General features: G+C 35.4%; 1 protein-coding gene across 12 annotated transcripts in view; it reads right to left on the reverse strand.

Annotated features, from left to right (window-relative positions):
- The window catches only part of LOC144303948 (uncharacterized), a 75,367-nt gene that overhangs the window by 37,951 nt on the left and 18,081 nt on the right, over positions 1-19,335 (reverse strand). For 4 of the 12 annotated variants that reach the window (XR_013370944.1, XM_077882331.1, XM_077882326.1 and 1 more), the window contains 2 exons: positions 6,898-7,054; positions 741-2,344 (listed from right to left, as the gene is read on the reverse strand). Coding sequence is in view for 8 of the 12 variants with exons in the window: in XM_077882331.1 (XP_077738457.1) it covers positions 2,326-2,344; positions 6,898-7,054 (176 nt within the window). In the remaining 4 variants the exon portion in view is untranslated. Of the gene's footprint in view, positions 1-740; positions 2,345-6,897; positions 7,055-19,335 lie in introns of those variants that run through there. The other 8 variants (XR_013370945.1, XM_077882332.1, XM_077882328.1 and 5 more) reach the window with 5 other exon arrangements.

A 19,335-nucleotide genomic window follows, 5' to 3' on the forward strand; every position in this document is an offset into this window, starting at 1 on the left:
CTTTTATCTTTCACTTTTATTTTTCCTGCCTTCTCATTTTAGAAGAATTGCTCTGTGTGATCTTGACTGAAGAAATTCTTGATAGAAGATTGTGTATTTTTTGTAATGATAAGTGCTTTGAAAAGAGTGTTTGGTGTGATGTGAATCAATTCAATCACTAATATACTGATCACTTAAAACCCGTTCCCTCTTTTACAAAAAAGAATACATTTTTCCCCACAGAAAAATTTAAACATAAAGATAAGCCTCAAAGGAAAAAAAAACACTACTTCCACCAAATTGTTAAATTAGGTCTTTTTTCATCTTTTAATGCACATTTATTTACAAAAACTCATTTGTTTACTCATTTATTCATTCAGCAAATGTATGCTGAGTACAGACCAGGTGCCTGATGTTTTGCTAGAGGCTGTGAACAAAACAAATAAGGTCTCTGCCCTGGTACTAGTTGGGGGAGATAGTCACTAGATACGCAAGTGAAGAAATAAACAAATTCATCCATGATTGTGATAGTTGCTATGAGGGAAATAAACAGCATATGAGAGGAGAGTAAATGCAGGCGTTCTCTTTAGACATGGTACATGGGAACTAGCTCTAGGAGGAAATTTGTAAGTTCAGACCTGAAGGATGAGAAGGAAAAAACTGTGTTAAGAGTCAGGGAGAGAATATTTCAGGTAGAGAGGACACTAGGTGTATACATGGTTTTTAACATGCCCTTTTCTCCTAAATATAAATATCCACAATTCTTTTTTTTTAAAGATTTTATTTATTTATTCACGAGAGACACACACACAGAGGCAGAGACATAGGCAGAGGGAGAAGCAGGCTCCATGCAGGAAGTCCGATGTGGGACTCGATCGCGGGACTCTGGGATCATGCCCTGAGCCAAAGGCAGGCGCTCAACTGCTGAGCCACCCAGGCGTCCGGAGTGTCCACTATTCTTTATGAATGACTCTTGTAGTGATATTTTAGAATTCAGAATTTTTTTTTTTAAGTAGGCTCCACACCCAGCCTGGAGTCCAGTGTGGGGCTTGAACTGACCCTGCGATCAAGACCTGAGCTGAGATCAAGAGTTGGACGCTTAACTGACTGAGCCACCCAGGTGCCCCTAGAATTCATACGTTTTTGAATTTTTGAAATATTATAGTTAAGTATATTTATTTGATAACATTTTCAGCAGTGTCTGGAGCAGCACCCTCTAATCAAACACAGGGATATTTCTGCAGTGAAGCATAAGAATAATCACACTGTGTAAGATAAATAAATCCTCTGAGTAGTCTCACTTCCAATTAGGTTTTGGTGTCAAATGAGTTCTAGTGAGATTGTGTTTATAAACAATATATAAATATACATACTTTTGATTTTTTTTGCACTTTTTAGGTTTCAAATCATAGGTAAGGGGATTGTAGAATGATATTTCATGATACAAAACACCATAATTAATGCCACATTTTTATATATTTTAGACTGTCTCCACTTAAGTTATTTGTTATCTTAGCCTGCTGGGATGAACATTCTTCTAGCTGTATAGATTTTCTTAGGAAGCATTGTATTGTTATCTAAAGGATGTGCAAAAAAATTTTATGCATATTTTATATAGATTTGCTCTTTTAAAGTAACTTACCAAAATTGGGGACCTCTCAAAAGGGCTTCCTAATTCTGTAGCTTTGCTGAGAGTAATTATTTTCATAACATCATATCCATGGCTCAAATTTAATGACTTTTAAAGGCAATGAGAACAACAATAAAGCATATCTTTGCTTCTGGTTGGTTAATTCCTTTTCACTCGTCATCTCCATTTGTAATAGAAACCACATATATAGAGAGATTGGATTATTAACCACTAAAACGTAGCCACTCAAGGGGAGGGGGGGAATGCATTTGGTTTATTTCCCATGTCAAAACAGAATGATTCAGGATCTGTGCTTATAGAAAAGCATCCTTCATTTAATTATAGAAACATGGGTCATATTTGCAGATTTCTGGGCTGTCATTGTCTTCTCTGAGCCTTCATAGATCTGATCATGCATCTGGCCTTCCTGTTTAAGATCAGCCTGAGGATAGCTTCAGAATTTAGTCTTCAAATCTTATCCTTCTCAGAATGTGACAGATCCTTCCTTTCAAAGCAGTAACTCAATCAGTCCCTCACATCAGCTCTGACTTAAGCATGTGTGATATCAAGGCCACACTTGTGCTATGCACCCTTATAATGAGTCATACCCTCTTTCTCAGTGGTACCTGGTTTTTCAAGTGTGACTCCAGTCCTCATGAAAGCTTTAGAATCAAAATGTCAAATTCTTGCTGTTTGTTGTTGCAAATGTAATTTTATCATCTCTGTTCCTGCACTCTGAAAGAATATACAATTTGTCTGAAAAGCATGTAAACTTCAGCTATGCAATATTAAATTCAAGGATTCTGCTATTATTTACATATATATACTCCAAGGGCTAAATGAAATCCTTTTTTACTTACTACTGTGTACAATACACTTTTATACGTGTTTATTGTTATACCTACAGGATGTGTTCAAGACCCAGGTGCATTATTTATTAACTCGTTTTTCCTTTGGATCTCACAGGCCTCTCAACCATAGATGTCTATCACTGAGATCTGAATATTTTAAAAATTGGAATGTCAACATTATTCTTCTTGGAATAAATGAAGGGACTGTGGGTGTCAGTTGTGGCTGGTTGCTAAGAATATCTAATCAGGTTGCATTGCTATAGCAACAGTGTTGCTAGGACTTTAAAGTTCCCCTGCAATCAGTTGGAATTCATAAGTGAAAGACATTGTTTATCTCGGTGGTATTTTAAAGTGATCCTTGCTAGCATAAGGCAGGAATCCCATACTTTGGAAAGGAATGATACTCCCAATGAACCGCACTCTTGTTTGTGATCAGTTCAGAATATGTAATCTACAGTAAGAGGGTGGTAATCTAACAGCCTGTTTTTTAAAGTGTTTTGATTTCATAGACACCACCTAATTCAAGGTCATTTCCCATCTGACTCTTCCAAGAGCTCACAAGGTGGCCAGACCATCAATTATCACACATTGATTATTTGACTGGAAAAGTATCATTTCATATTTCTATCATCCGTTAGAATGTTTAGGACTCCACAAAATTCTATTAGTGTTCATATTTCTCTCTTTTCCAAAATGAAAATAGCTTTTTTTCTAATTATAGTTTACATACTTTTTACTTAAATGAGGACAGTTTAGAAAGCATAAAGCGGATAGTTAACAATCACCAACAGCTAACTACTTTTAACATCTTGTGGTAAAAATCATGTATATCCAGAGTTGCTAAATAAATAGATATAAAACATGTATATGTCTCCTTGGCAGTATGTTTTTTCAAAGGTAACTTTACATTGGATTTTTAAACTGCTTTAGAACTCTCTTCATGTTTGCCCTATTGTGGTTTTTAACATTTTTTTTCCTTCGCAAGTACACTCAAAACATTGAAATTGTCAGGGGGTTAGTCTTAGAGTTGAAAGCCTCTGTGTTTATGAAAGATATGCTCTGTCCTATTCTATGAGGTATTCAAAATATTTCATTAAGGATTTTTTTAAATCACCATCTTAATGGAACATAAAACCAGCATTTTTTCCTTGTTTCAGTCACTACACTTTTACATGAGGGTAAGAGATTGTATGACTCATTTCAGCTTTGTAATATAGAATTTGATTTGATTTTAGGAATTAAAATAACTTTTAACAGGTTGAGTACTGAGGATTGAAAAGCTGGTTTTTTTGTTTTTTTGTTTTTTTTTTTTTTGAAAAGCTGGTTTTACGTTGGCTGAATATGTGGTTGAATGAAGTATGCATGAACTATAGGTAGCATTCTCTTGTTTGTCACTTCACAGAGATCCAGAAATTGAAATGAAACAGAAAATATTTGAAGATTGCATTAGCTGGCTGGCTAATCAATTAAGACTGAGCTGCTTGTGGACCTAAAAGATAATAATAACTAACAGTTTTTGAGAAATAAGTATGTGCCAGGCACTGTTATAAAAATTTCACTGTTAACTCATTCAAGCCCTATGATACCATATATAGGTTCTATTACTTATGAGAACCCTATAAGATTTGTTATTCCCATTCTATAGATAAGAACATGGAGGCAGAGTAAAGTTAAACAAGTTCCCAAGTTTGCATGGTACTAAATATCAGATCCAGAATTTCAAAAATGAGAGTTCACTTCCCGAGCCCTCTTTTAAAACCACTGTACTTTGCCCTGGGGGACACTGAGTGGCTGTTTAAGCTTTTCTATTGGATTCACGGCCCATGATTTCATCCACAGATTTGCTGGTCCAGAAACTCATTTTTGGTTTTTGTTGATTTATCTAGAGGTACACTATCTTTAATGGTTTGCTTGCAACGAGTCAATGGACAGGGTGTGGATTTGTAACCCATTTAAACCATTTGCAAGGGAAGATAACACGTTTTCCAGATACATAGACTGGTCATCTCTGCAGAACTCACCTCATTTTCTTTGTATAAACCTACTTCAGGGAAGCAAATGACAAATCTGACAAAAGTTCTGGTGAATGACAAATGACAAAAGTTCTGGTGAAAATGACAAAAGTTTTGGTGAAAATGGAATTAGAATAAGTAATTCTCAAGAGAAGTTTTCATTTTCATTGTTTCTGATTTTAATTCTAGGAGTTTATGATGTCAAGAAAGAAAAAGGGGAGTCATGTACTTTCTCTTCACAGTAGGACTGATGAAACTTACCCAATTGGTATTAACTGGTTCTTCTTCAGGCGATTAGCTCAGCTTTTGTTTTGACAAGGTTAAGGACGTATTGCAAAGTGGCTTAGGACCATGACTTTTGCAGGCCAACAGACTAGGTTGCGTCCTGACTTTGCCACTTAGTAGCTGTGTGCCTCTAGGGAAAGTTAATTCTCCAAGCCTTGGTTAGCTCATCTTTATAAATAGAAATAGTAAGTAATTCTCTGTTATAAACTGAATATGTCCCCCTCTCACCCAAATTCGTATGCTAAGAACCTGTGCAGGGTGATGGTATTAGGAGGTAGTGGCTTTGGGAGGTGATTGGGCCCTCATGGATGGGATTAATGGCCTTATTAAAGAGACCCCAAGAAGCTCCCCGTCCCTTCTGTCATGTGGGGGTGCCAAGAGAAGTCAGCAGTCGGCAACCTGAAGGAGGCCATGCTGGCATTGACTGTGCTGACATTCTGGTCTTGGACTTCCAGCATCCATAACTGTGAGAAATAAATTTCTGTTGCTTATAAGCCACTAGTCTGTGGTATTTTATTATAGCAACCTGAAGGGACTAAGACATACTCTTAAAGCTATTGTACTGATTAAATGAGGAAATGTATGTGAAGTGCTTAGTACTGTGTCAGTCACATGGTACTCTTAAGCTAATACTCTGTTCATATTGATTGGATTGAGGCAATATTTCTATAAGTGGGTATCATATAACATTTTGCCTGTTGTTTATGAAACAGGTTTAAAGAAATTGTTAGAAATAGCCCTGGCACCTAATAATGTGTAACTTTTGGTACATACCTAACCTCTTTTAAGCCTTAATTTCTTCCTACCTTTGAGAAGATATAATAATACCTGATTTTCAAGGCTGTGATAAAGTTTAAGGATGAGAAAAGATCTAGCTCAGAACTCTAAATAAGTGCTAACAACAATTTTTAAAAAATAATGTGACTAGCTAAAATTTTAAAAGGTTTTACTTTCCTGATCATATGTCCAAATTTTGAGAACATCCAACCTATAGCTAGCTCTCTATGCACTGCTTACTGCATTTTTAGTTGTTGAACTAAAAGTTATGATTTAATATATTCATAAAATCACTCATAATATCAATATTATTAGATTTTTGTTTTGTTTTGTTTTTTTGCCTGCAGTTTTGCTACTCTTAGTTTTACTCCATGAGTAATGAAAAATATATGGGTTGTTAGATCACATTGCACAATGTTCCATTTTCTGTGCAAACTCCATGGTCTAATGATTCTTGTTATGTCGGGTGCCATTTCACAAAAGGAATTTAGAAATACCATGAAAACCTGACAGATTTTGAATTCCTGGTTGTGTGTATTTTCTTTTGTCCATCATGTTTTTTACTTTCATGAATTTTTGCTTATTTCCAATTCAGCATAAATTTAAATAGTCTTGCTCAAAGTTGGAGGATTAGCATCTTGTACATTGTGGAGATAAGCAAGTAAGGATATAATGATATGGTCTTTAGGAGTCAGTATTAGCAAAACATACACAAACTTTTTCAGGGGAAAAAAAAGATATAGAAGCATTCAAGAGGATCATCAGAGAACATTCTCATCAGATACCTTTGGTTTTTTGTTCTGGTAGATGACCGGTTTCCTATGGTTGAGGGCAAGTCAGGAGGCCTTAGAAACATAGAAGCCTCATCTGATGTGTGTCCCATAGAATTTTTTATGGACATTTTTTTAACGTGCAGGAAGCACAAATTCTGTTAGATTCTTCACCCACCAAACTTCTGCTCAGGAACTCTTGGTTCAAGTGCCAGATGATGATGCAAGACAGTTTTGATGGCATGGTAAAATTGTCACACTTTTTTTGACAACAACCCTTTTCTTTTTCAGAGTCTCCATGGTTGTTTCTTCTTCTTCTTCTTCTTCTTCTTCTTCTTCTTCTTCTTCTTCTTCTTCTTCTTTTTCTTCTTCTTTTTTAAAGATTTTATTTATTTATTCATGAGAGACACACACACATAGGCAGAGACATAAGCAGAGGGAGAAGCAGGCTCCATGCAAGGAGCCCGATGCATGACTCCATCCTGGGATTCTGGGATCAGGCCCTGAGCCAAAGGCAGACACTCAACCACTGAACCACCCAGGTATCCCTACTGTCTCTTCTTTGCCCTGGCATGTTCTTCCCCAGGTCTCACCTTCTTTGCTGGGCTGCCATCTTGGTCTTGCAAAGGGCTAAAATGCTGAAGGCATTAGCTATTAATGTCATCCTTCCTCTTACCTCTTGTGGCAAGAGCTGTGGCGTATCTCCCCCTCCATATGATTTGTGCTTTTTACAAGAGCTGCCTTCAAGACCTAAAAGAATAGAAAATTATAAAAAAGGAAAATTGGTCCAGGGTAACAGTGAGGAAATGATTCTGTTTTTTTAGTGTCTACTTACAACATCCTACCAGAGAGTCTAGTCGTGGAGAGACTGTGGGAAGGTAGTGAGGAGGGAAATTTCAAAGAGCCTGCTTTTATTACTGTCATCCTCTGCCCTGCTGTGTCTGAAGCTCAGAGGGGTGTGGATTGTCTCTGATTGCCCACCTCACATCAACTTAGAGGGCTTAGAGGCCATGTCTCCATACCTTCAGCCTAATTCTTCTTCTCCAGCGGGTGAAGGAGAATTACCACTAGCATTCTCTACTGTTCCCTTCACTTTTTTTTCTAAGCAAGTATACTATTAGAAATGAGACACACAATTTCTGAATGTTTTCTGGGCACCCAGTAAATAAACAGCACTTAATTTTTTATTTAAAAATGTCTCAAAGGCTTTGTAGCTAATTTTTTTTACCTTCACGTATGCTGCTTGATTGTCTTTTGCAAAAACTTATCTTCCTGCTTTGTTTAGCTAAACATTAAACTTATTTCATATTCCTTGAGTACATTATATAACTTAAATTTTTCTAAGCACCCATTTCACTTTCAAGAAATGTCTGGGTGTGTGAAAACTCTGAATTTGTCAGTTTTCTGTTTTGTAAACAACATTGTGGTTGACAATATGAACTCTGCAGAAAATAAAAATAGAAAGAAACAAAGGTTGAAGCCCAGTATGATGCATGTATGAGCATAGTAGGTTTTTTTAAAAGTTTTTATTTAAATTCCAGTTAGTGAACATGCAGTGTAACACTTGTTTCAGGTGTACAAAATAGTGATCCAACACTTGCATACAACACCCAGTGCTCATCACAGCAGGTACATTCCTTAATCCCCATCTCCCATTTCACCCATCCCCCTTCCACCTCCCCTTTGATAACCATCAGTTTGTTCTCTGTAGTTAAGGGTCTGTTTCTTGGTTTTTTTCTCTCTTTTGTTCCCCTTTGCTTGTTTGTTTTGTTTCTTAAATTCCACATATGAGTGAAATCACATGATATTTCTCTTTGACTTATTTTGCTTAGCATACTTTCTACCTCTATCCATGTCATTGCAAATGGCAAGATTTCATTCTTTTTATGGCTGAGTAATATTCCATTTTATATATGTATCACATCTTTATTCACTCATCAGTTGATGGACACATACTGTTTCCATATTTTGGCTCTTGGAGATAATGATGCTATAAACATCAGGGTGAATGTATCCCTTTGAATTAGTAATTTTGTGTCTTTGGCGTAAATACCTAGTAGCAAGCATAGTAGTTTTATATCTTTTTCCTTTAAAGAGAAAGTTCTGTAAGACTGAACTCTCTACTTTGGCCTATCATAGAAAAGCTAAAACCAACATTGCAGAAATGAGAACTGTAATATATTTTCTAAAGACTCTAAAATTTAGTTAATGGACTCTTTCTTAAGAAGTATGCTACAACTATAATTCTTTTAGGAACCCATATTATTTGGGTTCCATCCAAACCTTGGATTTACATCTCATTAATATGAAGATTTTCGTATGGACCTTTAATGCTCCAGTTGTTTCAAGTGCACTTGAAAATGGGTTAGAAAAACTTGACTAGTGAAGGTTGAATTTTAGCTGCAGCATCAGTTTTTATGGAAGCTCCTATTAACTAGACACTCTGAAGCCAATGGTATATGATGCAATGAGATCCATACCAATTGCTCTGAAAAGCTTTTTCTCTCTACCTTTATTTCAGTGTCAAATGACCCATGAGACCTGATCCTCAGATGTTGAAAACATTCATTTTCCAAATAATTGGATATGGTGGGTGTAAAAGGGCTGCTGAGACACTCTTTCTTATGTGGACTTAATGGGATACAAAGAAGAAAAGTTCAAAGTAATATGTGTGAAAACAATGGGAATTTATCACAATTCTTGATGATATTTCCCTGGAAACCAACAAAATGAAATGCTTAGTACATTATATTTTTAAAGAGTGCTTTAGTTGTCAGTCAGTCTCATGTCTGTGTGTTCAAACTGATGAGGCCAGTATTCTGTAGCTGGAGGCAACTGGCTGAAATTAATGATATAAAACATAGGCAACTTGACAGCAAGTCATTTTGCAAAGCTAGTGGTTGTGACTTGGAGAAAATTTGAAATTAAGTCTATCTTGGAGTAAGGACCATACTTTGAGGGATTATAGTCACTGACCATCAATCAAAACACCAGTTTACAATTAAAATGCATGGTTTTAACTTTGGTAGCAAAATCTCTAAGGAATTGTTGTATTAAGAGTCAATGTTGTGTTGATCACATTCTCCTAGGAGAAAAGTCTATGTGAATGGAAGATAAATTAAATCCTTTACTATTTGACAGCTTACCAGTTCTGAAATTTAGTTTAGGTGTAGAGTCTAAAGGAAACTTTACCATTTGTACTAGATGTGGTTAAGTGAGATGATTTTTTTTTAGGGCCATAGCCAGGGCCAACCAAAGCAAAACTGTAAAGAATATACCAATTCTAGCATCAACATGGTTTCTTTCTCTGTCATCCTACAGAATCACAGGAGTTGGAGGCTGGGGGAATGTTTCTCCAGCTTGTCCATGACTGTGTTTCAGCCATCAACATGCAACTTCATCCTTATTTATTTATTTTTTTTTCCTGAAGGGCTGATTTCTAGGTGGCACCTTTCTCTTCATTTCCCCCATTTCCTTGAGATGTGAATGAGCAGAGTTGGGTTGATTCTTGCAAGGATATCAATTTCTTGTATTAATTCTATAACTCTGTGATTATTTATTATTTCTTTCATCTAAGTTGATGCATAAATTCAAGATGAAGTCAAATATACTAAATGATTGGACTTTTTCCCAAATCAACGAATTTAGAGCAACAGTGTGGCCTTCTTATTTCTGAGCATATATGGTAGGATTTTAAATCTTTTAATTTGAATTAGCAATTAAAGATATGTGTATGTACTTACATTTAAAGATATATGTACTTACAGACTCTTTACATAAAAAGAACTAGTTAATGATGTGTCAGTAGGTTTTTAAAATTTTTAAACTAGCCCTATTGAAAGTATTTTGTATTTCTCAATAATATCTAGTTAAAAGTTCTCATCAGTTCTGTTACTACACATATTGTGTGAAATAGATACAAAGAGAACATGTTACTTTAACCACACTTGTAAATAAACTTGTGAACACACTTTTTGTATCTAAAATCTGCCCTAGATGTATAAAAGTCAGTTCTTCCAAGTAAAATACTTCCAGTTAAAGTTTTTATTTGATCTTATGTAGCCTTTAATTTTATGGACAGAAATAAATCAGGTGAAACAAAACACACACACACACACAAATACAATTTTCCAGAAAAAATTATACTCTTTAATTATTTAGTAAATACAATATTTTTGCTTGTTAGTATTTAAATTTTTTTGAAAGAATGGATTCAATCTTAAAAAGAAATTAAGAGGTATGTTGTTTATGAACACAGATTCACAGCCATTTAGCCTAAAAATACTTCATACATGAGAAAATTATAATGGTATTCAACAAAATTTCAATACTTCTGAGAATTTGGGTTTGGACCATTATTATGTTGTAGAAAAATGGGAGAGAGCTCCTATTTTTCTGTTTCCTAGAAGAGTTATATCACTACTTTAAAATCTGAAGTAGCCAAGCTATTTTTTTATGTTTCATAAAAATCCAGAAAAATAGTGAATGTATTCCTAAATACAACTAAATGTATTTATGTTGTGGATTTTATTTCTAAACTAAATGTGCACTAAGGAGGCATTCCCTATTATCTAATAAATTTAGTACAACTATACAGATAACTACCTTCAAAGACTGGATGTTGTTTATTGGATTAAAGATATATTGATCTTACTGTGATTCAGAAGACCTGTGTAACTGGTTATTCAGTCATGAGATAGATATCAGCTGTGTAGAATTTTTCTATTTTAAATATTTATCATTTAGAAAATTCATATGCAAGACATTTTTCATTTTCACGGTCTTTGATTTTTTTGTTTATATTTTTTGACCCCCTGAGCCAAAGAAATCCTTCACTTTTGCTTATGAGTAGTTGTTTTGCTTATGAGTAGTTGTAATGATAAGAGGTTTCTGATCTACATCCTGCCAAAAGACAAGGAGGGATTCTTAATGCATTTATCTGAAAAATGAGAGAATAACAACAGCAGTTCATTTAGAAGATAGAAATATAATTAATTCAAGGTATTGCTTTGGGTTAGAGAAATAGAAATAACAAACAATTTTTCTTTCATTTTACTCTTTTCAGCAGATATTCATTTATTACAAGACAGGAGCTATAGTCTTAATTAATAAATAATAGTGACATGGAACATGCTCTTTGGAATGCAGTTCATGGCTTCTTGCCCAGGATGGCAAGACAGCTGTTTCTGCTGAATTACTGGAATGTGAGAAGCAATGATATAAAACTCTTCAAAGCACAGAGAGTAAAAGAATTTTTTTCTCTTAAATCCCAATGAATAGAAGCTTTTATACACAATTCAGAGAGCCATGTACTCTTTGAGCGACGCTTCTTCCCTTTGCACATTCCCATTATTTCACTAGATTTTTAGTGTGAGATGTTTCAGGGGTTTTTGGTCACACAGTGACCAAAATAGTTCTCCTGTGAACCATTCAGAACCAGACGCCCCTGGAGTCTCCCTTACCAGTAAGACCTCTGCAGCGAGAGGACAGAGAGCAGTGTCAAGTGGAGAGAAACTTGCTTGTGGCTGTAGTGTGGCCCGTAAGGGCTCTGGAGCTGAAGGACCCTCGATCTGCCTCTTCTTAGCTCTGGGACCTTGATCAAGTTACTTAACATTCTGTGCCTCAATTCCTTATCAATAGCATGAGGATAATAGAATCAATTCTATTGGGTCCTTAATGAGTATTAACAAATAAGATTTATGTAAAGCAAAATGTCTGGCTCGTGGTAAACACTGAATAAATGGTAACTCTTTTTATGTGGCATTTTTTTCTGAAGCATTTTTCAATAAGTTCATTGCACAGAAGGTAATGTATTGGATGATCTGTTTATAAACTATCCTGGAATAGGCAGTACTAAATACTGGCTGTATGATTTAAAAAAGTCATTTAACTTCTTGAAATCTCAGTTTTCATATCTGAAAAATGGAGGTTATAATGGCTTATATTGATTCTATTTATTACATGCTAGGTACTGTGCTAAATGCTTTACATGCCTTAGCTGATTACATTCTCCAAACAACCTTAAGTGATAGGAACTATTAACAACTTTATACAGAAGAAGAGAACAAGAGAGAAATTTGATTCCATTCATTTAACTAGTTCCTGTTGGGCATCTAATATGTGCAAGACATATTTCTTGCACATATTAGATGTTTTCTTGAAGCTGGAGATGGAGCCGTGAACAACATAGACAAAAACAGCAAAAGCAGGGCCTTTATAGGCCTATGTTCTAAGGAGAAGTGAATGAACAAAATTTTTAAAAAAGAAAATACATCATAAATTGGAGTGATAGATGCAAAGAAAAAAATAAAACAGAGAAAGAAAGTATGAAACATGTGAGATGATTTGTAATTTTAGGTAAGTTCACCAGAGGTGATCTCATGGCAAAATGTGAGATTTTGAGGGTAAAAAACATGAAAGGATTGAGGAAGAATTCTAGGAAGAGGAGAGAAGTGTTTGCATTTCCAAATGCTCCCCTAATGCTGTTAGTAGAAACCTTAGTGCTCTTGAGAAGATCACATGAAATAATATAAGTAAGCTTTATAAACAATAAAGCACTGGATAAGAAATAATTATTATTCAAAAGAGGAAAAGAACATTGTGATACAATTTAGTAGCAGACAGAGCTCTATTAGATATTCTCTGCTCTTTTGTTCCTTAAAGCTACGTTTTCTAATACAGAAGGCAATGTGAATTCACTTCCTAAGGCAAATCTCCATAGAGAAGATGCTTTGCTCTGCTATCTACCGCATGTAGATGCATCACTAAATTTCAATAGCTCCTTGGAAAGTTTCACAATAGTTCTCTGCCTGTAATGGAGACCAAACATATTTTATAAAACCATTCTTGATTTCTTAAATGAAGGCAGTTTTGGCTATCAAAAATTTCTTCCTCCTCTTGTGATAGCAAGTTCAAATGAAATAGGTCTTTCAAGTCTTTTCAGTCCATTAATCATTAGTCACCCATATGATTCAGCCCAACCTGACTCAAAACTAGCACTGAAAACTCTTGTGAGTTTTGTTTAACAGCTTCATGGTTCTCTAATGACCCAGATGAGACCAAGTTAGCTAAAATGACTGACCATTTATTTATTCCAGCAATTAAATCAAAAATATCCTCTTATTTTCCATTGTTGTTTCTTTTTAAGGTAATGTGGGTTTAAGTAAGAATTCTTCCAATATATTTACTGGAGTTTTGGAGTCCACAATATAAAAAGGATTTATTTATGAGAAACTCATACAATTAAAAGAAGCTTTTCTTTCAAGGCTGCAAAACTTTCAGGTCATGTAACCCATAAGCTTTAAGCCTTGTATCGATTCTGACAATAGTGAGTACTACTCTCAATTAAGCAACTATTGATACTCTAGGTAATGCTTCATGTTTCATTCCTGTTTTTTTTTTTTTTAAATAAACCTTAAATATATAATATTCACGTCAGCTTTGTGGTGAAATGGCTTCCCAAATATATAGGGACAAATGACACAGAGACCCTCTGGTGATTGATCCTGAGTTGAGAAAGCATATTTATAGTAGAATCAGGGAGAAATTCCAGACTGGACTCCTAAGGATCAAGCAGAGAGCTAAATTCTTCAGATATTTCTTATTTATCTCTACTGGACTGGATCCCATTTTATCTATCTTGTATGATTTTTTTTTTTAAAAATATCGTGAAACATTATCTGGGAAATAACTTTGCCATCTTTATAGGAAGATGACTTTCTAAAGTACATACAAGTATTTGTAATTCATTGAAACATTTTATTATGTATTTATGGCAACCTCTTCCTATGTGATTGTTTGTTAAATCTGTATTACTTACAAATATGTGTTAGGTAATTTGAGGTAATTAGGTAATTTGAGGAGCTTGGAATCTAAAAAGAAAAAAAAGGCACTTAAATAAAACTATTTTAAGAATTAACTATGTTTTAAAATTTTAGCAATAGTACCTAAAATAATAATTAAACAATGTAACACTAAATTTCTTACTTTGAAGTCAACAGTCCTTGGATAGCTTTCTTGCTCTCTTCTATTTCCCTTTTTTTTCTAAACCTTTGGAGCTTTCTAAGAGTTCCTCCTGTTTAGGTAATTTTATATTAGTAGATAAAAACTTTGGGATTCTTTGCTTTCCAGGGGTCCAGCAAGTTTGCTTCTACAAAGAATATATGTGTGTGCACATGTACATGTTTGTGTGTATTTTTTCCCTTGAGAAGGGAAATTGGGGCAGGTGATCAAGTTGTGCTTATAATGTTGCTCATCATATGTATTTGATAACACACATAAATCTACAGATAAGTATTTATGGCAAATTCAGCATCATTGTTCCCACCATTTATGAAGTGAATATTTTACCAGATTGCAAACTATGGCTTAAGAGGAAAAGTGTTATTTCCAATAAATTTTATTCTAGTTCCTCATCCTTAAATTGTACATTTCTTATCTATATGGTATTTGATATTCAGATCTAAGATAATGGAATTTTCCGACTGGGAGGGGTTCTAGCACAAAGCCTTTACTTTTCACAGTGACACAGAATGTTCAGAGATTTATCTAGTGCCTAGTACTTGGTAGGCCTTGAATCCTGGTCACATCCTGCGGGCACTTGACTGTTGCCAGCAAGTAGGCACAGACTGTGTGTGGATTTTTAGGGTGTATTGCATCCATTTAGAGCTAAACATGATAAAGAAATTTAAAAACTAAAAATATAATTGCTGCCTCTTCTGTCAATGTGACTGACACTAGTTCATTTAGTCTTGAGGGAGTTAAGGGAGTGGATTTAGTGTCATAAGAACCATGACCAGTTTTTAGCAGAAACTTTGTATCACCTTTCATTGACTGGATGATGCAATAATAAGTCCTGAAAAATTAGCCAAATTAGCCTCATTATGCTTTTGCCATCCCAGTGGTAACACTGCTGACGAATTTCAAGAAGTTAGCATAATCAGTGCAAAGAAGCTACAGCAAAAGGGAAGGTTTCCCTTCTATTACTTGATTCTTATAGAGGTAATAAGTGTAAAATTGATTTTTTAAAAATCTATACATAGCTCTAGGGGGTGTCTAATTTTCAAAACTAGTTGGATTATAGGTGAGAGAGGAGTGAGTCAGTCCATAAATGAGAACCAAAAAATAGAGTGAATTCAGATCACAGCTTACATTTCACACTACTCTGTATTTCAACATTAAGCCCTCATGTTGTTCTGGAGACACCCCACCTATAATCTAACCCCGGAAGTGCCTTGCCCTGTATGGGTGGTTCCAGCTACACCACCCCCATTGCTCGCCATCTTGCACCCTCCATAGTTCTCCTCCGCCTCCTGGGTCTTCACCTGAGCTCTCCACACATGCGCACTCTCATTCTCTGCCAGGCGTGCTGTGAACTGATGTGCTGGTAGGTGATGCCCATACTCCTTTCAGGTCCCTGAACAAAAGTTACTTTCGCAGAGACGTCATGTCTGAACACCTCATCTAAAATAGTCCTGCCCCCATCACTCTCTATCACCTCACTTTGTACTGTCTTTGTATCACCAGTGGCCATATTCTGACTTCATTTGTTTGTTTTCTGCCTCCTGTCACTGCCATGTAAGCAGTGAAGTGGGGTCTTTGATTTGTTCACTGCTACCACTCTAACACCCAGATTAGTTCCTGGCACTTAACAGGGACTTAATACATAATTGGGAGGAAATCAATACGTTTCTTTCAGGAGAAGATAATTTTGAAAGGCAACAGTGAAGGAAACAGATGAAGTCCCTTCCTTCCTCGAACTTAAAATACTTGTTTTGTATAAAGAGTAGGCTTCAATTTAAACTTCTTATTTTAGTAAATTTACATATATTCCAGATCCTTAACACAGAACATATGTTCCTAACGGGGTTAAAGAGCCCAGGGAATGAGAATAGAAACAAAAGAACTTACATATAAAGGAATTCCTTAATTTGTTAACAGCATGAAATTATATATTTACCCTTCCTAAGAGCATCCTCCTTCATTGTAGAGGCAGGATTTAATAATGAACAGTAGATGTTAATGTATTTTACTCTTATTAAAAATTACCAACATGCTAGACGTACCCTCAGACAGACAGAGGTGAGATTAGTCTGTAACTGTATCCTAACTTAGGATACCAGATTTCTTTTCCTCCATTCAAGTTTTTCTTTCTGTTTATGTAGTTTGTCAATTTGCCACATAAAAAAGCACTTTTAAAATGATGCAAACATTTTCCTTGATATAGAAAAACAAACAAATGAAACAATACGAAGAGGGGGATAAAAAACAACCCAAGACACTTAAGAGAATACTCCTCACTGTCCCTGCCAAAAGTTGTGTAACTATAGCAATAGTCACGTGCCCTGTGGCCAGCATTGTAATTGTGAAGTACTCCAGGACAAACCATTCTCCCGTGTCTTTGTAAGGACTGCAGAGCTTGTACAGTAAAGATTCCAAGGACATTATGCAAATTTAAATACACCTCCACTTTCCAGCCTTACGAAGCTTATACAATGAATGCCATGTATAAATTATTGTTTGAGGCTAGAAGACAGTACAATTCAGGTTATTGATTCTAATTCAGTGTTAGTCATAAAATTTCAGGCCCTGTGGTACTTGTAAAAAGTATGAAGAATGTGTTATTAAACATGCTAAAGGGATCCCTGGGTGGAGACCCAGGATCGAGTCCACATTGGGCTCCCTGCATGGAGCCTGCTTCTCACTCTGCCTGTCTCTGCCTCTCTCTCTCTGTCTCTCATGAACAAATAAATAAAAAAGTTTTAAAAAACTAAAAAAAAAATACACATGCTTAAGATTAATCTTTTCCAGTATAAGTTTACTAAAAGAAATCTTTTGAAAAAAAAAAAAACTTTTTAAAAAGTAGTTTTAAGTTCACATCAAAATTAAGAGTAAATACAGAGATTTCCCTCTGTATATGGGAAAATCTACAAAGACCCCCTTGTCTTTATATTTATAGTTAATCTAATTATGTTAATTTTGAGAAACTGTATGTCACATTAGTTTTGTACCTCTTGGTTTTTGTAGCATACAGTCGATACTCTTGGAATGTTCTCTCGTTATTATTCAAAAACTGAAATTCTCAGTCATGGTTTTTTTCCCTAATGTAAGAATCGTAATCTTTATGCAAAGTATCACTCGTTATTCCCTTTTTTTTTTTTTCCTAATCATTTTTCCACACTCTTTTCTACCTTCTTCCCCATTTTGTCCTAAACCTAACAGCAAGGATCAATCCTTAGGTGCCACTCTAATCACATTACACCTTAAAAAAAACACAAGATAACATACATAAAGTGACTGACTCCATGAACTCCCTCGTCCCTCATCCTTCACAACACACATCCATGATGTAAGAATTATGACAGCACAGGAAGTCGTATATGTGGATAGTGGGAGTCTTCCTGGGTATTCTTAAATACTTATTTCATTCTTGCCACCCCTTCCTCACATGTTTATTTCCTGATAGGCCTATTTCCAGTTGTATTCTTCACTTTGTTCAAACAAATGTAAATTTCTCTTTTTTTTGTAGCTTTGTGGTTCATTTCCAAGTTCCTAGTATATTTCTTCTATTGAAAACTTTGCTTAAAATTAATCTCAGTGACATTTTCCAAGGCTTCTCTTTGATCATACCTACATTTCTTCAAAATGAATAAAGCTATCTCCTCATTCAGGCTTTGTAAGTTTTTTCTTTGGTTCTCGTGAATGGTTAATGAGTCCCTCTTTCTTCTTCTATGTGAAATCTGTAAATATAAATTACCAAGGAGACCCAAGGGGTGGGAGGGGGAGGGAATTATTTTGTGCAGAAGTTTTTGTGAGATGTGGATGTATAGGTGGTATAACTAATAGCTATGTAATTTTAGATAGTGAGAACTTATACATAGGTGAACTTATATAGATGATTTCATCCTTATGTGTGTTCATTTCCTGATTTATAAAATAAGGAGACCAGGGACATAAATTAAAATAGGAACAGACAAGTAAATAAATGAAGTTGGATGAGCATAAGAATTGCTTGGTTTCTTGGTCATTTTGCACTTTGACATTTGATAGATACAGAGCATGAGATAAATTTCTTAAGGAAAAACAAAACTCACAAACACAAGTGCTATGATATATGGCAGTTGACACTTGGGACCTGAGATGTGGAAAGCAAATATCTTCTCTAAAGGGAACTGCTGCAATTTAGCTCTACTTATTGTTTCCATATAGAGATTTGAGCTCCATGTTGCCAGATTTGAGTTTTTAAAAAATGTAAGAAATTAAGGGTACCTGGCTGGCTCAGTTTAAAGAGCATGTGACTCTTGATCTCAGGGTCCTGAGTTTGAGCTCCACATTGTGTGTAGAGATTCCTTAAATAAATAAGAAAACTAAAAAAAAAATTTTTTTAAACGAAATCAGAGTTTTGATATCAAACCTCCTGAATTTGATTTTTAACTTAAAAAAAATTTTTTTTTTAGTTTTTTGAGAGAGAGAGAGAGAAAGAGAGGAGCCAAGGGGGAGAGAAACCCAACCAGATTCTACTTAGTGTGAAGCCTGATGAGGGGATGAGGGACTTGATTTCATGACTCTGAGATCATGATCTGAGCTAAAACCATGAGTCCAACACTGAACCGACTGAGCCACTCAGGCACCCCCCCATCACGACTTTTTTTAATTTAAATTCAATTTGCCAACATATAGTATGACACCTAGTGCTCATCCCATCAAGTGCCCTCCTCAGTGCCTGTCATCCAGCTGCCCCATCCTCCTACCAACGGCCCCTTCTGCAACCCACTTTGTTTCCCAGAGTTAGGAGTCTCTCATGGTTTGTCTCTCTAATTTTTCCCATTCAGTTCCTCTCCTTTCTCTTATAATCCTTTTCACTAGTTCTTATATCCCACATATAAGTGAAACCATTTCATGATTGTCCTCTGATTGACTTACTTCACTCAGCATAATACTCTCCAGTTCCATCCACGTTGAAGCAAATGGTGGGTATTTGTCTTTTCTGATGGCTGAGTAATATTCCATTGTATATATAGACCACATCTTCT

Source organism: Canis aureus, chromosome 33 (genome assembly GCF_053574225.1).
Source record: "Canis aureus isolate CA01 chromosome 33, VMU_Caureus_v.1.0, whole genome shotgun sequence".
In the NCBI taxonomy this organism is placed as follows: domain Eukaryota; kingdom Metazoa; phylum Chordata; class Mammalia; order Carnivora; family Canidae; genus Canis; species Canis aureus.